Raw genomic sequence first — 20336 nt, forward strand, 5'->3', positions numbered from 1 at the left:
TGCTCCAGCAGGAGATGCAGACAGGACATTGATGCTCACTTTTAACTGGCTGTACATGTGCCCAGTTACACGTGTGTGCATCTACAATATGTACAGTACTTGCATGTTAAATTGAGGCTGATTCAGTGACGTGTATTGTCATCTTAAGCAATCAATTATTGATTCAGTTTCTTTCTAGATTTCTTTCTTTCCTCTTTTTGTTTTTCTCCTCATTTCTGCTGTAATCAGTCAGAACAAGGCTTCCCTGCTGCCCTTCACAAGGTCAGCTGCTGGGCCTCTCATTAAACAATCCCATCAGCCATCTCTCTAACTCTCTTATCATCAGCGCTAGTCCACTGCTGTCTGGCCTTTGAGTTTAAAATGAGAACAGAATGAATATTCCCATGAGAGGCAGTGTAGCAAACACAAATCAATATCTCCCAGTCTCTTAGAAAGAAGTATGGGACGTATAGTTTGCTCATATTTTAGACCGACGTGTATATATTTTCTCGCATTTCTTGACAGCTAGACGCTTCGAGTTTAAGATGAGATTGTCTAGTGGCATACCATATAATTTTATTATCTCTCCAGAGTCATATTGGTTGGACTCAAGGCTTATGCTCTCTGCTGACAAAGAAAAGCCTAAACCTTTCAGACCAGTGAACGGAGGCAGAGCGGAGAGTGTCAGAAAGGATAAAGTAGCCTTTTGACAATAAGCATACAGGAACAATATGCTTCACATCAGTCCACTGGACCTTTGGCCTGTTTGTTACTGGTTGAATGGAGAAATGATGAAACGGAAGCAAAAAGAGAAGTGACTGTCTTTGATGTCCTCAGAGCAGACACGCTATTCTGTTGTTCAAAGAACTCTCTCTCTCACACACACACACACACACACCATAGTCATCATTCATTACCAATCATGGAAGCAATTTTTTTTGTAGAGACCATACAGCAATTTCAAGGAGACAGCAGACAATACGACTACATCTGAATTGATCAACACAAACACTCAGTACTCTGCATAGGCTATTATGTGCAGTATCATTATCGAGCCGAGAAACTGTATTCCAAATAAATAGCCCAAGGTGACTTTCAGGATACATTTATCAATATAGTTAAGCTTATAAAAGGGGTTCTCAGTAAACCATAGCCTATACTGTACCATAGTAGGTAATACTTTGTGAACAAGAGTAATTTTTATGTTACATGCAATGGAAACAGTCATGAGTTCAGAATCAGGTTTGAGGAGCACATAAATATTAATGCATTAAACGCTCTTAAAAAAAAACATAATAGGAGTGGATTGACTTCAAAGTGAAAAGCTAATGAGAGGAGGAGGAATAGCCTGTTGGCCTACTTTACAGGATGTTCTGCGAGAAAAACCTGATCGCTATCTTAAACGCACTGTGCTCCCTACTGCCCTTACGAGGAATGAATGACAATGAGCCACAACTTCCCACCTCTGCCGGGGTCGTCCGGTCATCCTATACTCCCCACTGGACAAGGTCAACCTTTAATGAGCTTTTTTGCAAATAAATCTGAAATCCGGACCTCGATGACCTCACCAATTTCCTACAGGCAAAAGAGGACAATTTTTATAAGCGCATCTGCGTGACTGTTTTTTAATATTGTGATGCCCTCCGCACAGTGTTTGTGCCTGAATATGAGACAATGGGAAGCCATCAAGGAAATCAGGTCAGTTAAGAGATTAAATCACAATTTGGAGAGGGAGGGGGGAGTACTTTCCCTAGATGTACTTTCCCTAATAATAACAATTTAGAGTGAAGACAGTCGGTGTCTGCACGACACAGGAACACACTCTCCTAAAGAGAGCATCTTCCCTGAGGAGAACCTTTTCTCATAGTTGTTCAAAATCCCTTTTAAGGTCTAAAATTGCCCTACAAATGGCAAACAGAGGTTTGAAATACAACACATTTTCTGACACATACATGCTCACACACTGGTGGTGGTGGGGTGGGGTTTGATCTACTGACCCAGCTTCTAGAAGCAATTTCCCTGAAGCACCAGTGTTCATCACAAAACATAGCAGCAATTCAAATTTTCCATAAATACTGTGTGTGTCCCCAATAGAGCTTAAGCACATACTGTACTTTAAAAAATGACACCTCAGATAACCAAAAACCTGTTACTCTTCATCCCCTAAAGACCATCTGCACAGTCTAAAATCACACAAAATGACATCTTTCTCTGTACATTTTCAAGTGCTTCATTTTCACAAGGACTTTTATGGTTATTTTGAGACACTCTGAAATCAAGTGGAAGCCATTTTAAACTAGCCATTTTAGCTTCTCTGGGCTCTTGTGGGGAGAATGTTGAAAGTGTATTAGTTAATCTGATCTGTCGAGCAAAGACGGATAACAGTAATATTAAATTAATTGATTGTTCTCCCAAAATTCTGTCATTATTAACTCATCAGTCAAAAATGTTCACTTCAAGACCATTTTGGTAACTGCATCAAGCAATTCACTAAAAAATCTAACTCGAAAATGATTCAAAAGACAAGTCATATTATGGACCTTTTTTTATTTTGAATGCTCAAGTCATTATTCATATAAATTGCATGAAATGTTTGTATTCCACAAAAAAGGAAAGTAATGTCTGAAACAAGTGAGTAAGTGATGACAGAATTTTAATTTTTCTTTAAGGATGTAACACATTTTGCCTGTGCGTATGGATTATGCTGAGAGTTAGAAAGGTAGGTAGATGAGTGTGAAGAAGCTTGTGTTGTCACCATGGGTGTTTATTGTAACGATCTCAAGGTTGTGTGATTGACGTGTGCTGTTGGCTGGAGCAGTACGGATGACATCATGTCCTCCCTGTGACGACTCAGTGAGAATCTTCCACACACAATCCTGTCAACACTATAAATAACCACTAAAGGTGATGATACACAGGGCAACTTTTTGAGCAATGTTGCTGGGCAATGTTGCCATCAACGAGCAACCAGATGAGACACAGGGCCCATGACCGATCTTAATTATCCAGATATAAATGTATTGCCCATTTTCAATGGGAAAGTGCCCAAGCAACAATCGCTCGGCAAGATTGCCCAGCAACATTGTTCAAAAAGTTGCCCTGTGTATCATCACCTTAAGGCTCTTGCCTTTTGCCTTGTCCAAATTCTTAGTAGTCATGATACAGTAAGAAAACTATTCAGGACCTACTACATGCGCCGAGAGTGTTCAAATAGTGGTTTGCTGGTCTCCCAGCCTGGTCAGGCTTGTCTGAACTGATTTTAGAGGGGTTTTGCACGTTTCAGCATGGCTAGGCTGAAAGACCATCTACAGTAAGACCCGTTGCATAAACTTAGCCATTATATTAAGACAGTGTCTTAAGATCTAGTATGACCCACTAGAAGTTAGTCAAGGGATGGTTAGTATATCTTTCAGTATCAAATTAAGCCTATGTACATTTTAATGTAACTGACTTAAAGTTATGAACAGTTTTAAAGAAAAAAATGTATGACTAACTTCCTTATAAGACTAGCGATTTATGCAACCGGCCCCAGGAAACCAGCTTGATTTAAGCAGGGGGTTTTTTTTGTGTTTTTTTAGCACGGACAGGGAGTGAAGAGCCATTAGATTTGAAAAGTTAAATTCATTGTGGTTCCATTGTACTTGTTTATTATTATTGTGGTTATTAGTTTGTCATAAGTCAAAGGACAATACTAATATGGCGATCAATGTAGTATGTAATGGAATGTCTTTATACTACACACCTGTAAGCATTAGGAACATAATTCATCAAGCAGTCAAGAAATAAGTTCTTAGTTGTTTTTTGTTTTTGTTTTTTTAATTCAGTTTGTTGCCTAGGACTGCCTCTTAACCATTAATAAACCTAATATGTGACTGATTTGAAAAACACCAGCAGCAACATTGACATTAGCTTGTTGCTAAAATAATGACATAATACTCTAAAAAGCATTATAATACATAGCAATATTGGGTAAAATAATTAAACAAAACTATTTGAATCTACATTTCTAAGAATTGAATGAAATATTCAATTTCTCTTGAATTGTCAGCCATCTTTTTTCCTCACTGACTTGTCGCAGTGCATTCTGGGATTCCACTAATGATGATGCCTTATAATGCTGCACATGTCGTCACCTCACAAGGTTTTGAAATAGAGTCCAAATAACCCTTCAACACTTCTCACACAGGGCTGTTTTGTATGTACTGTATATCTCCATCCATCCATCTCTTCCTCTGGTTCTGAAGATTGTAATTCCCTGATATGATGAAATATTTATGAGCATAAATTGAAAAAGGGGTCATTTAGTGTGGCTGTATTTTCCAAACTCCGTCAGCACATTATGAATTTCAAAAAGCATGTCAGGTCATGCATTCAGATGATTTATAAAGAGCGCAATAGCACACTGTTTACGCTGAAGGGAGTCCATAAATACCCAGAGTTAGCTGCCTGCACACACTGCCCTCCTCCCACAGAGAGCACTGCATGGTTTGAGGTTCCTCCCTGAGTATTACCTCTCTCATCTGCATATAAATTTCATTAATTTTAATGGCCTTACCAATTACCTGGCTCTGTTGGCCAATTTCATTTTGTCTAAAGGCTCTTTTATTGTCTGTGTGTGGATGGAGAGATGGAAAGCAATGGCCTGTCGCCTTACTGTGCCTCTGAGCTGTGTGTTTCTGTGAAAGCCAGTTTCTGCAGCTTCCATTGCTTCTGTTAAAGTTACCTGCATGTGTGTGCACTGTTGAATCACAGTGATTGATTTAATCTGAGTGGATTTTCTAAAGATTGGAAACAAAGTGTAGCCTTGCCACACTGCAGTATCAGTAGGAGAAGAAAAAAGAAAATACAGTATACTAATTTATTTGCACACATAACTCAGGATGGTTGCGTAATATGACTCACAAGCTGAAATGAACTGCTGCCTTGCGTCACATTGAGTACAGAGACCTTAAATAAGGCTGAAAGACCTTTAGTCTTTTATTACATTGAAACCACACATTAGCGTCATTGCTGCAAAGTTGTCATCATTTCCTCACAAACAACATTGGACCCCATTGACTTTCATTGTATGTAGGCTACAACAAAAAAATCACAGAGACATTTTTTCTTTTTCTTTCTTTTTTTTTAAATATAGGTTGTGTTCCACAGAAGAAAGAAAGTCATACAGGTTTGGAATGATATGAGGGTGAGTAAATTAAGACAATTTTTTATTTTTTTTTGGATGAACTATCACTTTATGTCTTGTACTGTATAGCCCTATTTGCACAGGATAAGTATTACCTGGTGACCTCTAGTCATTTGTAATAATTTCGGAGGTTGTCTGTGATCTTAATCCTGTGCGAATCGGCCATGTCTGTAATTTGAAAAGTAAAAATTCCCCCGCAAATGATCTACCATATTTCGCCGAACACCGAGGTCCTGTGATAATATTAGTCCCGTGCGAATCGGCATCTCTGTGATTTGGCGGGGTCGTTTATAATTTTTTCAAGGTTTTTGTTTCCTGTGCGGTTTTTTATCCATCTTTCGCGAAGAATGGAGGCTGCTTGTTGAAGTTGGAGTGGTTTGATAGTATTTTGGGTGCTGGGTCATATCGCTTACACCATACAACTATACAATTTGCAGAAAGAGAAAGCTGAAAACCATCAGAAGAGCAAAAACAAAAAGAATGATTAGATGGAGATGAATGACTAGCAGCATGCGGTAAGGAACATTCTTCTGTTTATGATATATCATACAGCTAGACCTATAATAACGACAAGACATTTCCAAGCAATAGCCTATTGATATCATATCCGGGAGATAAGTCAGTAAATTCAAGTAAAATCACAGGCTTCGCTTATCCCGTGCGAATGCGGCACACGAAATTCAGATGTGGGGGGGTAATTTCTAAATCACACGAGGTCCCCAGATAATACTAATCCAGTGCGAATTGGGCTTAAGTTAAAGTTGTTCTTGTCATTGTGTCGATCTATTCTGTGATTCAGTTGTTGAACATCAGGTTGCACATGTCCTGTATTTACAGTCAGCCCAAAGGAAAAAAATATGTAATAGCTTCAAGAGGTTAAAGTTGGTGTTCTTTCACCATTGAAAGCATAAGCAGCATGCTGCTTTCTGAAGCTGATACATGAGTGTCCTACAGTCTTTTTCTGCCTATGCTTAGAAATGTGACACGGCTGTATGAGCCAAGAGCAAAAGTGCAGCGCTTTCACCATGAAAAAGAGTTTCACCTCTCTCCCTGATTCTCCGTCTCAATCCATCTCTCACTTTTCACTTATATAGCACAGCAGTCTGTTCTTGCCCATAACACAGTACACAAAACCTCCAGTCAGCAATAAAACATAAACGTGCATACTAAAACTCATGCTAGATATCCGTGATAAAGTCCATATTTCCCACATTGACAGTGGTTGACTTGTTTTACTAACAAACCTAGCAGCTACAAATGCTAATGTTAGCATACCTGCTAAAAAGTTTGTATTATTACTTCAGGCAGGTTAATGCTGGTCAACTGAATTTCATCAACCAGAATGGTTAAACTAATTAGCTTGGTTCCAGTTTTTGGACTCCACAAAGCATCTTTCTTTAGTGACAGATATTCTAAAGAATTCTTACAGAATATTTTTTTTAATATAAATCACAAATATTACATATTAGAGTCGACGTTTTCTTGAAAGGGCTTACATTTTGCCATGTCTGCTATAATTCATGTCACAGTTCTGGATAGTTGCTATCAGCACCGCATTAATGCACAGGCGTACCTGGGCTTAAGCCCAGAGCCAGGCTGAGGAATGACCTATAGTGCTGTTGGAAATATGTGTGACATATTAAAATTGAATGTGTTGCTGTGCTTCGCTTAGAGTGTGTGACTGTGAGAAGGTGGAGATTTGTAAAGCTGAGCATTTTCCTCTTGCCTGACCGAGCTATTGTGCTCATGCTGAGCAGTGTGAGACGAGAGACATGAGATATAACGAGAGTAAAGTGGAACGGAGTTAATACAGTGACACACAAAGTAGATATTCAGCATGTAGCTGGTCACTGACATAAATGGGAATGTTAACAAATAGCTTTCTCCATGGTATTTTAGACTTCATTGTCTTGTACCTTGAGTATTCAAATTTAAAAGGTTTTATCCATTAGCAGGTCATCATATATCATGCAGTTTCAAGTTGACAGTTAGTCTGTCCCAGCTTGCTAATACATTACTACTAATGTTTATTTTATATCATACTGTCCTTCCCTTCCAGAGCATTTCTTTTATATAGCTACAGCAAAATCATGGGTTTAGTTCCCAAAGACTGCCTGGACTAATAAAAATGTATGTACATTACCGTTCAAAACAGTGACAGTTTGGGGTCGATACGATTTTTTATATATTTTTGAAATTTCTTATGTTCACCATTATTTATTTGATCAAAATGCAGTAAAAACACTAATATTGTAAAATATTCTTACAATTTAAAATAACTATTTCTATTTATAGAGCTATTTCTATCTCTATTTTCAGTATCCATTACGCCAGTCTTCAGAGTCAACTGATCCTTCAGAAATCACTCTAATATGCTGATTTGGTGCTCCAGAAACATCTCTTATTATCATCAATGTTTATAACAGTTGTGCTGTATTATTGTGGAAACTATGATGTTTTTTTTTTCTTGATTTTTTGATAAATATAAAGTTCAAAAGAACATCATATTCATTTTTAATTTTATGTTTTTATTCAAAAACATAAAAAAAACTTTTACTGACCCAAACTTTTGAACTGCTTAAATGCATTAAATGTGTAAATATGCTCACCACCATTACAAAAACAATTCCAGTAAAACTATCAAAGCATTCTAAAAACAAGATGAGTTAACCAAGTAAATTATATTGCATAAATTGAAGGACAAAATGAATAAATCTTTTTTTATTTTATAATTTATATATACTTTTTTCAGTACAATAATAATATGAATTCATTCATTCATTCCCCATATTGAAAGTCAATGGGGTCCATTGTTGCAGTGACTTGAACTACTAATTCACACTTACACACAAACACCAGCCACTAGTACACTCTTATGTCACTCCCAAAGGTCAACAGACTATCATAAAGACGTGTGTGAACACCTTCCCATTAACCTGATATTGATTTCTCCTAGAATGATATCCCATTTCCGCAGCATTTCCAATGAAAGTAAACCTCTCCCTGTCTGCATGTATTTTTCTTCTACTTCTTTAGAGCACATAATGCTAGGTTAAATGTGGCTATGAGCCCATGAAAGAGATCTGTAGATTGGGTAAATGCTCTGCAGGGACCCTGACCACTGCAAGCCCTCATGTTCCCTCTTTCTGAGGTAGCAATCAATGGTTTCTCACTTACGCCTTGAGCCAGCAGGAAAATAAACAGGGGTTCTAGGTAGAAAGCAGGCTGACTGTGGCCCTCTCAGCATGAATTCCTAATATCTTACATAATCCGTCCATGTTACCGGGCAGCACAGAGGCTAGTATTGGTAGAGATGGCACTGGGATCATTTAGGAACACAAGGCTTTTGTAGGAAAACTTGAATATCTTCCAGAGAATGAGAAAGATCAAGAGCTATAATTTGAGTAATGAATAATGTATATAATTTTCACAGAGATTAATTAAACTATTGTTGTAAGATATGGGCAGCAATAGCCAAGAATTGAAGCTGACAAAGTGTCCTGAACAAAGACACTCACTGTCTCATACAGTCTTAGTTTTTTTTTTTACAGAGGCCTCTGTTAGGATAGCACAACAGATGTAAATGGTAACTACACATGCTATGTAAGGTGGCATTGAGTTTAATACTAATTTTTAAAAAAAAATCAGATCTCAAGATTAATGCATAAGTAAGATAAATCTCAGGGAAATGGACAAAAAAGTTGCTTTAGCAGCCTGTCTGAAGGACATTGTGGAAGTAAACAATACTCTACTGATGCAAAAAAAAGGAATATTGTCAAAATGATTAATCTAGCAGCAAATACCAAACTATTAGAAACCGAGAAGGTATTTTAAACTGTAGGAGGTAACAAATGCAGTATGTATTGTTCTGTGCATTGTGTTTTTTTTTAAAAAGGACAAGTTCAGCGCTCATTTCAGTTTCAATTATACATTTGGCAGACACTTTTATCCAAAGCGAGTTACTTTCATTCAAGGTAAGGTATTTTAACAGTTTATACAGTACATTTCTAATTTAGCATTGTTAGCGTCAAGCTCGACTGTTTGAGTTTGCATGTGGATTACATATGATACTGTGAATATAAGGGTCAGACAATGTCATATCAGATCAGCAGCTGCTAAAGCTGATTTTGACCCAATTTTGATCATAGCTTGCTTATTTGCTGTTGATACCCTAAAAATAAGGTCTGTAAAATGTTTCTTGCAGATTGTAAAATGTTCATATTTTTAGCCCCCTAGAAGTATTCATTATTTCCAGGACAAAATACAGCGGGTTCCCTTAAAGTCCAAATGGTTCAGAGACTCCTTGGGGTAAAAATATAAAAACATTACCACTTATTTTAGAAAAGAGTTTAAAAATACTAGACATGGGGTATTATATTGGGGCACTAAAAAAAGACCCAAGATACTAATAAATTATCTTAAACCATTAACTTTGATTGACTTTTTGGAAAAAATGGCCCCCCTATCCTGAACAAAAAAAAAAAAAGTCACTGGCATGATCAAAATATCAGCTTTTACAATTTTTTGTCTGGTATGGTACAATATTTTGCTCATTTTAAAATGACTCATTCAGTGTTGACTTGACATGGAGGTATGTCTAAATGTGACCTGATTTGACATGGACTGACCTATACCATGTTTAATATATCAAGTTAATGACTATATAGTATTATAGAGTCTAGTGTTTAAATGCAATGTTTTCCCCCCACGTTGCAGTAGCAGAAAGCCTGAATCAATTGCTCACTCGTGCACTAATGAGGGATCGATAAACACTGTAGCTCTCCACTTCTACAAGTGTGTTCACCTATTTACCCCAAGAACTCGTCTCATCAGCTTAATTTTCTACACAGCGTACAGTACATAGGAATTACTGCGTGCCGAAGTCTGCATGACAACGAATAGATTATGGAATTAGCAACCGCACACGGTGATCACAGGGGGTCTAAACTGCTGTCTGTTTAGAACGCAGCTTAGCGGGATTAGAATTTTTCATTAAACTATAAAACAAGCAGACAGTCATTAATTATGGCTGAGCATTCAAGATCAGTCATTGGCCAGGTCACAAAGAGCTGAGTAGATTTAATTTAGTACCAGGCTTCTGAGAACTGTTTCCTAACTGTTATACAACCTCTGGCTCCCCAGCAAGAGAGCAAAAAACAGCCGTCTGATGCCAGCCGCAATCGCCAGGGCCTTTATCTCTTGAGAAATGAAAGTCAAATAAATTAAATTCAACTTAAATGTCAAGGCAAGCAATTAGAAATGTATTCCTCAGATTACAAATTAAATTACTGCAAAGAGCCAAAGCCTTGTACCACCACATCAGCCTGGAACTACAACGAAAGCCTGCAAAGCGTGAAGCGTGAACGGCCAGCAGTGCTTGTTCTGTGTCACATTACAAATGCAAATGCAGCTGAGCTACAGCATTATTCATTATTTACACATAGCATCAACGGACGGTCTGATTGATGGACAGTATGATTTCTCAACATCGGGCCCTGAGGAACACTTGGGCGGAAACCCCAAATGAAGCAGATTTATAGGATAACTACAGGTTGTAGAGCTCCGGAGAGGTCAATCAAGGTCAAATGCAGTGTCCTATGTTGGAGATATCAACGGGTCGGGCCGTTTTAAAATGTACTTCACTGTGGTGGCTCAACAAATTATGTAGAAATTAAGCAAGCGGAGTAGAAAGTGCTCAGAAAACAAACTTAAAAGATAATTCTGTCATTATTTATTCATGTCATTCCAAACCTTTATGACTTTCTTCACTGAAAAAAAATTGGAGTAGGATTTACTTGAAAAAAGCTAGGCAACTTTTTTCACTCAGAAAATGCTAGTAAATTTACAAAGATTTGCCAAGTAAAAACCTAAACATATTTATCAGTAGCTTTAATTAGAAATCTTTAAGTTAAATTTACTTGGAATATGGAATTAAGTAAACTTTACTTAACCTAGTTAAGTGAAAGTAACAAAGGAAATAAGTAATTTTAACTTGGCTAGTAAAAGGTTGATTAATATCGATTTAGTTGAAATTTCCTTTGCATTACATTTCACTCAAACAATAATATTGAATTATACCAGTCATTTATAGTATGTGCTTTACTTAGATTATCTAAGTAATTTATACTACATCATGTCAGATGTTAAGCATCATGTGAATGCAAAGACCTCAATACTTGGTAGACAATACACAATGACGGTAACATTTGATGGATCATTTTTGTGTTTGAATGTGTAATTTTGAGCAGAAAATTTACTCGAAATGTCACAAAATGGCAAGTTACTAATCCTGACAACAAAAGCAATGATAAAACAGTATAAATACAGCTGGAAACCAGTGAAAAATGAACCTCATTAATTATTCAAGGTCCAGTGCATGATGGGAACCCCAGTATCAGAAAAGTTGAGTAATTTTTACTTAATTTTATTGAGTTGATATTAACGCTTTCATTTCTACTCGCTTGAATTAAGTACTGATATGAAATTTACTTAGTTTTTTTAATTCTTGCCTGAACTAACTTTTTCATGTAAATTACATTGTTTTTTTTCAGTAGTATTTACGTCACCAAAAAATCATTTTTTACAGTGTTTCTTCAGTGGAAAACAAAGAAAAAAATCTAGCCTACATTCAATAAAACTTACAAGGGTCCAATGTGCATTTTGGACCCTGTTGTCTAAATTACATTCTTTTAAAATATATTTCTTTTTGTGTTTTGCAAAATAATTAAATGTTCGGAACGTCATGACGGTGAGTACAGTAAATTATGACAGACTTTCATTTATGGATGAACTGTGCCTTTAAACCTTGTTTGTAACTTTCTCTGAAATTAATGTAACTTCTGTAATCCAAGTTTATAAATAAAAAGGCAATTATGGTTCTTATGAGATTCAATTTGATTATTATTTGTATTATTTGCCAAGCAACTGTCAAAGTGCTGCTGCTGCACAGCCTTTACATGTAAGTGTTAAAACCTGAATACTTTGCTTGAAGTTCTAAGTTTTCAATTTTTAGGCATTTAAAAGCAAATAAGTCCTTCACAGAACACCTAAAGTTTCTCTTTAAACTCTTAAATCAGACTGCTTGCAGCTGTCATGTTACTGATACAAGTTTAATATGTCTAGTAATCAAAAAATCATTAGAAATTAACCTAAGGGACATAACATTGTTTAATTTCTGCTTTTATTCCAACTCTTGACAGAATGTCAAACCAGACTTTGCATTTACATGAAAAGAGTTTCCTTCATAAATCTGAAAACAGAATGGCAGCGTTTTATGTTGCACTGGGTTTGAACTGCACCAGGAGAAATAAAATATGCTTTTTAAACATTCACAAACCTATTTTAAAGTAATTCACTGAATATCATGATCATGATCATGATGCCAACAAGTGGCCTACACCAGAACCTCTCTGAATGTATAGATACGGACCACCTCATGTCAACTAGAGAGGCTGGTTCAGTCAAAGCCAAAAACATCAGAGTTACTGTTGACTGCAGGACGCACCCCAGAAAGGGAGGAGAAAAAGAGAAATCTGACCGTCAAAACCTTCTTAAGGGATAATCCAGGCTGACTGGCCACGGCCAACAGGGATAAACTGTAATTCCCTGCTCAGAATGTGAGCATGTGGTTTTGGTAAAGAACACAGCTCCATGAAGAGTGTAAATTATTTTATTTTTTTATTCATTAACCAAATATTTTTTTTTAAATGTGTATTTATGACTAATTAGACACACTGGGGATTGTGAATCTCTACTGAAATGCAAGTTCTAAAGGATCTGGACCAGTAAGCAAAACTGAGGGTATGCACCAACCAATCAGTGGAAAAATTTAATTGGATCTGCATTATTAGGAAAAGAGAGTTTTGTTCTGGAGAAATAACGAAAGAGCACAACAGTGAATAATTGAAAGGAAGGAAAGAGAAAGAGAGATAATACAATAGCTTATTCTCTCTCTGTTAGCTGGTGGTGTCAAAAGAGGTAAATCAGCAGCAGGATGGATCTCAGTACAGGCTGTCTGGTACCAAGCTTGTATACAAGGCCTTTGTGCGCTCAGAGTGGAAACAAACCACAGGAAATAAGGTAAATGTAGCTTCTAAAATAAATCAACCATCCATCTGCCAGGCAGGATACTTAAATAATTCTATTGCCAAGCTTTTGTACAATCTATAAATCAAAATGTCACATTCCGAACCATCCTTCATGAGTATAGCAGTGCTGTTTCTAGTTTGAGATCCTCAGAGCATCCATTTAGGTCAGTGAACTCAGGTGTTAATTAGCAGCTGTTATTTTCCTATTAAATGCAGTGTAAGGTAAACAGCAAACAGCTTCAGGTAGTGTCCCATGGCCTTGGCAAGCTGCACAGCTCAGCACTTCTCCTCCAAGAAATCATTAGCAGAATATAGTTGGAGAGAATGCTACACATCAGGAGGAGAGTCTGATATTCCCCTCTTTTATTCTGCACACATTCACATGGTTTGTCCTCCAATAATGTACACTGCAGCTTTTGTGATATGTCAGCATCTGTCCACAAAGCAATCAACTATCTATTTAATGCAAATTCGTATTAAATTTATAATTCACACCATGAGGATTCACAACATTTTTTCTTTGTATCTCAGTAATGTAGTAAAGTGTCATTCTAATAGGATGCAATAACTTCAATTAGCATAAGGTAGCTCAAACAGAAAAGCAAGACACTAGCTATGTTTCTATCCAAAGTTACGAATTTAACTTGTGCGCATATTTGGAATATCGCATAAAACAATTGCGAATAAAGCACTGTTTCCATCCAGCGAGTCGAAGAGAACAAAATAGTCAATTTCTGATAAACTGGCGCTAAATATCACCAAGAAAAATGGAAGTTGCTGCAGTAGAAGCCACTGTATATAATCATTTTATTATTACTTATGGCTCAGAGTGCGCAAATGAAACACAATAAACGCTGTCATGTTAACTTGCATTCAGATGCCTGGTGTTTGTGAATGTAATCGTGTGAGGCGTTTCTGGGAGGGAATTATACAGAACCACTTTAACAACAGACTTTGCTCAAGCATTACAGAATGATCAAAGCAGCATTTTAGATGCTGTGCAACGAGATCGATCTGCTGGTTGGTCCAGTTATGCCGTCTCATCGCAAAGTCACATGTCTTTTTTGATGCGCATCAAGGAATTTATTCTATAAAAGTGTTGCCATCGTGGGTTATGCTCATGTTTTCGAATCGCATAAAAACATTATTGAGTGCATACGTTTTTTATTTGTAATTTTAGAATTTATGCGCATCTTGGCATTTCCCTCCAGTGTTTTTTATGCGATATGCCAAAATGCGCTTAGAAATAGTTGGATGGATTTCTACTAACGGCACCAACACCATGGGTTGAATTATCAAGGACTGCATGAAATGATCAAATTTATGTTTTGGTATATAAAAATACCTGCCAAGTGCATATTTTTTTCTGTAAAACAAACTTCACTGTTCACATACTGCATGCAAATTTTGAATTTTCAGAACACAAAAATAAATCCAACAGAAACTACGAGCAACATCACCAAGTTGATGCTACAACAATTAACAAGAGTGACAAGAGCCAGCTGAGATCTGTACCAGCAGCATGTGGTGTGTGTGTGTGTGTGTGTGTGTGTGTGTGTGTGTGTGTGTGTGTGTGTGTAAGAATATGTGGTGTTTATGAGCCTTCCGCTGGGTGCATGTAGCTGTATAAAACTTACTGTCGGAGATGAAAAACTGTATTCTGGGTGAGTAAGATGTAAGTGTGTGTGTGTGTGTGTGTGTGTGTGTGTGTGTGTAATTCTGTAATTCAAGAGCATTTGTGGGTTGCAGCATTCAGCTTAAGCACCAGGGTGGGCACCATTCAGAATTTAATTGAAATCCTGAATTTGAATTAAGACTGCAAACAGGATGCAGAATTGCAATTCAAATCTGGATGCAAGAAAGTAGAATTAAAACAAATTGAAACTAAAATAATTTCTAGTTAATAAAAGAAGAATTTAAAAAGATAGATGTACTCATGGTAACATAAAAACAATGGGCCTTTCCTCAACACTCCTCCTCCTCAAGTGCTGCTGACTCATACACTATGCCACTCCACTCACCTGCGTGCATATGGCAAGTACAATGGTGTCCACTCCTGGTCCTGCTGGGCAGCAGTGTCTTCTGGCTTTTGTTGGGCCTCTGAGTATTTTGGTCTTTGATTGATTGATTACAGTGTTCCCTCAGCTGGATTCCAGAGCATAAAAAAATGGCTTCGGAGGCACAGGTACAGAGGCTGATTGACAGGAGGTAGCTAAAGCCTGTTAAAATCATGGCCCAAGAGGACCAAGACTGGACACCACCGACCTTTACCAGAGATGAGATGTTCTGCTCTAGCCAGACACTAAAGCCCCCGTTCTATCTGGCCATTGCCTTTCCTGAACTGAGCAAAGTAAAACTAGACTAAATGCAGATCATGGCTGGCTGAATGGGATGGTTTAGTGCCTGGCTGGGAATTGGGGCTTTGTGTGCTCCAGAATGAAGGATGACTGCATTCAATTGGCACTCCATATCTCTCTGTGGGTGCTAGAGCAGGCTCCAGTCGGACCCACCGTTCATACCGCTATAGATGCTCCGGTGATGAGGGGACATCTCTTCTACGCCCGGCCTCTTCTGTGCCACCTCTCGGCCTGGGCTGCCAAACTTGCTGTGCTGATGCCTCGACAACTCTGGGCTCCCAGATATGACACGTCCCTTCTGTAGGTGTTCCGGTGTCCCTGATAGAATCTGTTTGGGCTCTGGACTCCCACACATACTTCCCATGCTAGCCCTGTGCTTCTGGAAAAGGTCCGGGCTGCCAGGCGGCTGAGAGGACACCAGCAAGTGTTTCGAGAACTGCTCTGGACTGCCTCTCGACAGGCTCTTTCCAAGTTTCTCGGGACTGAAACCCCGTAGGCCCTTATGATCCGGACTGGAGAAGGACCCACAGCGAGACCGGCACACTTGGGGATAGGTGTGTGCAGCATACTCCTGGCTGGTGCTATGTCTGCGGCTTGCATGCTCAGGACCCGGTGCCTCCTCCCCTGAGCCTGGCTTATGTAGGTGATCAGGACTGCCTCCAACCGGGCCGCCCAACAGCTGCTGCTTATGTGTGAGATGGTCAGGGCTGTCGGTGCTGCCCGCGCTGGAGGTACTGCTCCCGTCACCCACATCTCTTAATAGGCCAGGCCCAGGACCGCTGGCGTGAGACAGGCTGCTCTGGCTATCGATTGAATTCCTGCAGCCGGCTGGTCCCCCAGTACCTGCTGACCTGCCGGTACCTCCAGAGCCCTTCTCCTCATCCAGCATCAGGCACAGCTCTCTCAGTTCAAGGTTCTCCCTCACTACTTCCTCCTGCCTCTGCTCCAGCTCTTTCAGCTTCTGCAGGTACAGTGTCACCTCCTTACGCATGATCCCTGCGCTGTAGCGGCCCAAGCGTTGCCACTCCCTCGACACCTTCTTTCCTTTCTGCCGGTCATCATCCAGAAAGCAGCAGAGGTCCCGCAGCTCCTGGTTGTCCTCTTGAAGCTTCTGATTCACCTCCTGAAAAAAAAAATCTATGACTCAACACTGATGTCTAAGCAAGAGCAAGTTTGACTGGTGAAAGTGAAGTTAAACAACGCTAATGTATATATACTTTTGTCACTTGAGTTGTCAATATGGGCCTTGATTATGTTTGTGTTTTTTTGCATACTACAGAAATATTACTGTAGTGGTTTTGTTGCCATGTAGCATAATATTCTTCTATGAGAACATTACATGTAAGAGGCATTTTACCCCAGTGGACCTTTATGCCCATCACAGAGAATGCATGTGCCAGGAGCTGAATCTTAGAAGAAGAAAAAATATTTAAAGCTGCACAACATGCTGAAAGGCCATGTGTAAACGTGTAAGATTGACGCTTTTTAAAAAAAATATTTATTTTATACAAAAACAATTTTTTTAAAAAAATTATTAAATAATTAAAATAAAACTATCGTTTTGTTTGATTAGTAGCCTACCAAAACGATGTGGCTTTTATTTATTTCGTCAACATAAGATGCAGGCTCGCCTTACCTTCAGCCCTCGTATCTCGTTGAGGTGCTGCTGAAGCCTGCGGTTCACCTCTCGGATGAGATTGCTGTGGTCCACTATAACGCTCATCTTCTCGGTTTCGGATCTGCGCAGCCGGCGAACCAGCTCCTCCTTGCTCCATTTCAGAAGCTCCTCGTCCGTGAGTTTGGAGAGATCCTCTGAGGGACCTTCTGCGCTCTTAGATATGCTCGACTGCAGCTGAGGCTGGATGGGCTTTTCCATTCTCCCGAGCAACTTATCGAAGTGCAAGGCTGTAAAACAAATCACCGAAAAGCAGATCAAATCCTTCGTTGGTACTTTTCCGCGAATTCCCCCTTGTTAGTATCGAATTTTTGTGACTACCATTTTAAGGATAACTGTTCTGCCCATGCTGTCCCCTCTGAAGACAGGGATGCAGCCCTAAAGTGCCGGCGAATACTTCTCCCCTTTATGCACTTGCTGTTCGGGTGGACCCTCTGTCTCTATGTTTCCATCTGTCCGTCAGCATCCTGTCAAGCTCAGTGCCGTGCTGAACCCCTGCCTTATGTCCGCGCGCATGAGGAAGACGCACGGCCGGTCGCTTCTGTGCTCAGGGTGCGTGACAGCAGCCTCTCAAATTGCTCGACTGGCTGAGTTGTGATTTTCTCTCTCTCTCTCTCTCTCTCTCTCTCTCTCTCTCTCTCTCTCTCTCTCTCTCTCTCTCTCTCTCTCTCTCTGTTCCGTTACACGCCCCCTTCTTTTGGAGACAACTAACTTTTTGTTATTGAGCGCCACCTGGTGGTGATAATTCAAGTCTACATCAAGTTTATCATTTTGAAGTCATAGTTAGATCTGCAAATTTAACATAATAATAATAATAATACATTTAAAATAAATATCAGACTGGTTTGATGGTCTTGAAGACTGTATTTATTTATTCATTTATTTACCTCTTAAGGCGAGGATGAAGATACCACTGAGAAACTTCTCCAGTTTATTACTGGCATAAACATAAGAAAAAAATGAGTTTCGTGTAAATTAATTTTTTAATATGCAAATGAGGCCTTATATACTTAAATATACGCTCATTTGCATACATTTCCAAAAACAAAAACTGGAAATTGGAAAGGACCAGGTTTAAAATTCTTGGTTCTATTTGTTGACATATTAGATTAAAGGGCTTCTACAGAGGGGATGGATATCTTATTTTGTGCTTTAGTAGGCCTAAATGACAGTAGCCTTAAAAAATCTATTTTCGTTTTTTTGGAGTAAAATGACCTGTAACTCAGGATAGGTATGATATATCAACAAATCCCTCTGTAAAAGCCTTCAGAATATAGTTAAGCATAAGACTGGAAAAGTTGGTGCTTGCAGGTGCTACTGAAGTGGATATATCTGACTCTGAGTGTGAGCATAACAACAGTCACAAAAACTGCAAACGAACTGTCCATATTTGTTGTCCATATATGATGTCCATCTATGACTAATTTAATCTAATAAACAGCTCCCTGTATATTTACAGTCTAAATATCCATGACCGACGGGTATTGCCGTCTTTTCTGTGAACGTTTTTGAGCTGATTTCGGCGTTTGTCGGCATTTTCTCTCAGGCGGAGAATTAAACAAGGAAGCAGCAGCGCGCCGCGTATCACGTAGTAGGAAATTCACATCGACCAATCAGATGTGGTTTTCGGCTGTATGTTCCCCGGCAAATGCCCATATTTGGATTAGACAGCGCTGTGTAGGACCATAGACTGTAAAAAATGTGTAGGACACTGAGAGCTTTATGATAACAGGTCAGGCAGGCATGACATGTTTCTGTAGCCTAAATGGATACGGCACGGGAGCTCGCGTTAGAATGCTAACTTTTGGTGATTTCCGGTAGAAGCTAGGCGCAAGTTGACAAAATGTAATGAAATAACCACCTTGATGTGTAATGTTGACATATTTTTTATTGACATGAAAGCTTACATGTTAAGGGAGCAAACTGGCCCAAAATCTCAAAATTAACCACTGCATGAAAAAATATACAGACTTTCACGTGCTCACGAGAAACTTTCGCGTGCGCACGCGATAGTTTCTCCTGAGCACTGTGTTTTTTTTATTTTTGCAAAGGTCCCTTTAGGGCAGTGGTTCTCAAACCTGTCCTGGAGGACCCCCAACACTGCACGTTTTCTTTGTCTCCCTAATCAAACACACCTGATTCAACTTATCAGCTCATTAACCCATGTGATTATGAGCTGATGAGTTGAATCAGGTGTGTTTGATTTGGGGCGACAAAGAAAACGTGCAGTGTTGGGGGTCCTCCAGGACAGGTTTGAGAACCACTGCTTTAGGGGCTCCGTAGGTTTGTGTTCATAAGCAGGTAAAAAAAAAACTTAGCACAGTTTGGATGACATGGATCTACGAAGATCTGTAGGCTATAGGTTTGTCACAACACAGAGGTCAGTTTACAAAACAAAACACAGTTTTGGAAAATGACTTGCTTTAGGTTTTGTGAGGGCCAGAGGACATCTTAAATTGTTCAGATGAATTGGTTCTGGAAGGACAGGTGTCTATGTAAGGGCAATTTCTGATGCCTTATTATACCGCAAACTTTTATAACCTAGTTAATAAATTGCACATTTTGAACATCTATTTCCTGTAAAGCTTCATCTAACAGTGAAAATAAAAGAGATTTAGACATCTCACCTGAGCCGCAGCCACCATTTAACGTCATTAAAGCTTATGATTAACAACCTTAAACTGATACATTTATGGAGGGATATGTGGTCTTAAATGTGCTGAGCTATTTCCTTTATGATTCTGCTTTTATTTTATGATTAGTGCTAGAAGAACTCTGCATGGATCACTTTCAAGTGAATTAAGGCTCGCACCGGTTGAGCTGCTTTTCATCTTACCACTTTTATTTTGAATTAAAGAGGCAAATTATTTATGAGGAAACGTTCCACTTTTTTCCCCTTCATTTATACAACTCTGGTGATTCTGGGGGGGTATTGCACAAAAGCAAGATAAGGGATTAAGCTGGGATTTTCCAGTTATCCTGGCTGAATTTAGCCCTGACTCGGTTGCATGAAGGGAGGCTAAATTAATCTACATTAAGTTACTATGGAGATT

At 38.9% G+C, this 20336-nt stretch overlaps 1 protein-coding gene across 3 annotated transcripts in view; it reads right to left on the reverse strand.

Moving 5' to 3' along the window:
- The window catches only part of ccdc85a (coiled-coil domain containing 85A), a 24203-nt gene extending 6335 nt beyond the window's left edge, over nt 1-17868 (reverse strand). The window contains exons 1-2 of one of the 3 annotated variants that reach the window (XR_014603544.1): nt 17245-17868; nt 15273-16731 (exon numbers count right to left, since the gene is read on the reverse strand). Coding sequence is in view for 2 of the 3 variants with exons in the window: in XM_084092985.1 (XP_083949111.1) it covers nt 15762-16731; nt 17245-17484 (1210 nt within the window). In the remaining variant the exon portion in view is untranslated. The remainder of the gene's footprint in view (nt 1-15272; nt 16732-17244) is intronic. The other 2 variants (XM_084092985.1, XM_084092986.1) reach the window with 2 other exon arrangements.
- Nucleotides 17869-20336: the final 2468 nt, after the last annotated feature.

The sequence above is a fragment of the Abramis brama genome (assembly GCF_963993115.1).
Source record: "Abramis brama genome assembly, chromosome: 19".
Taxonomy (NCBI): Eukaryota; Metazoa; Chordata; class Actinopteri; order Cypriniformes; family Leuciscidae; genus Abramis; species Abramis brama.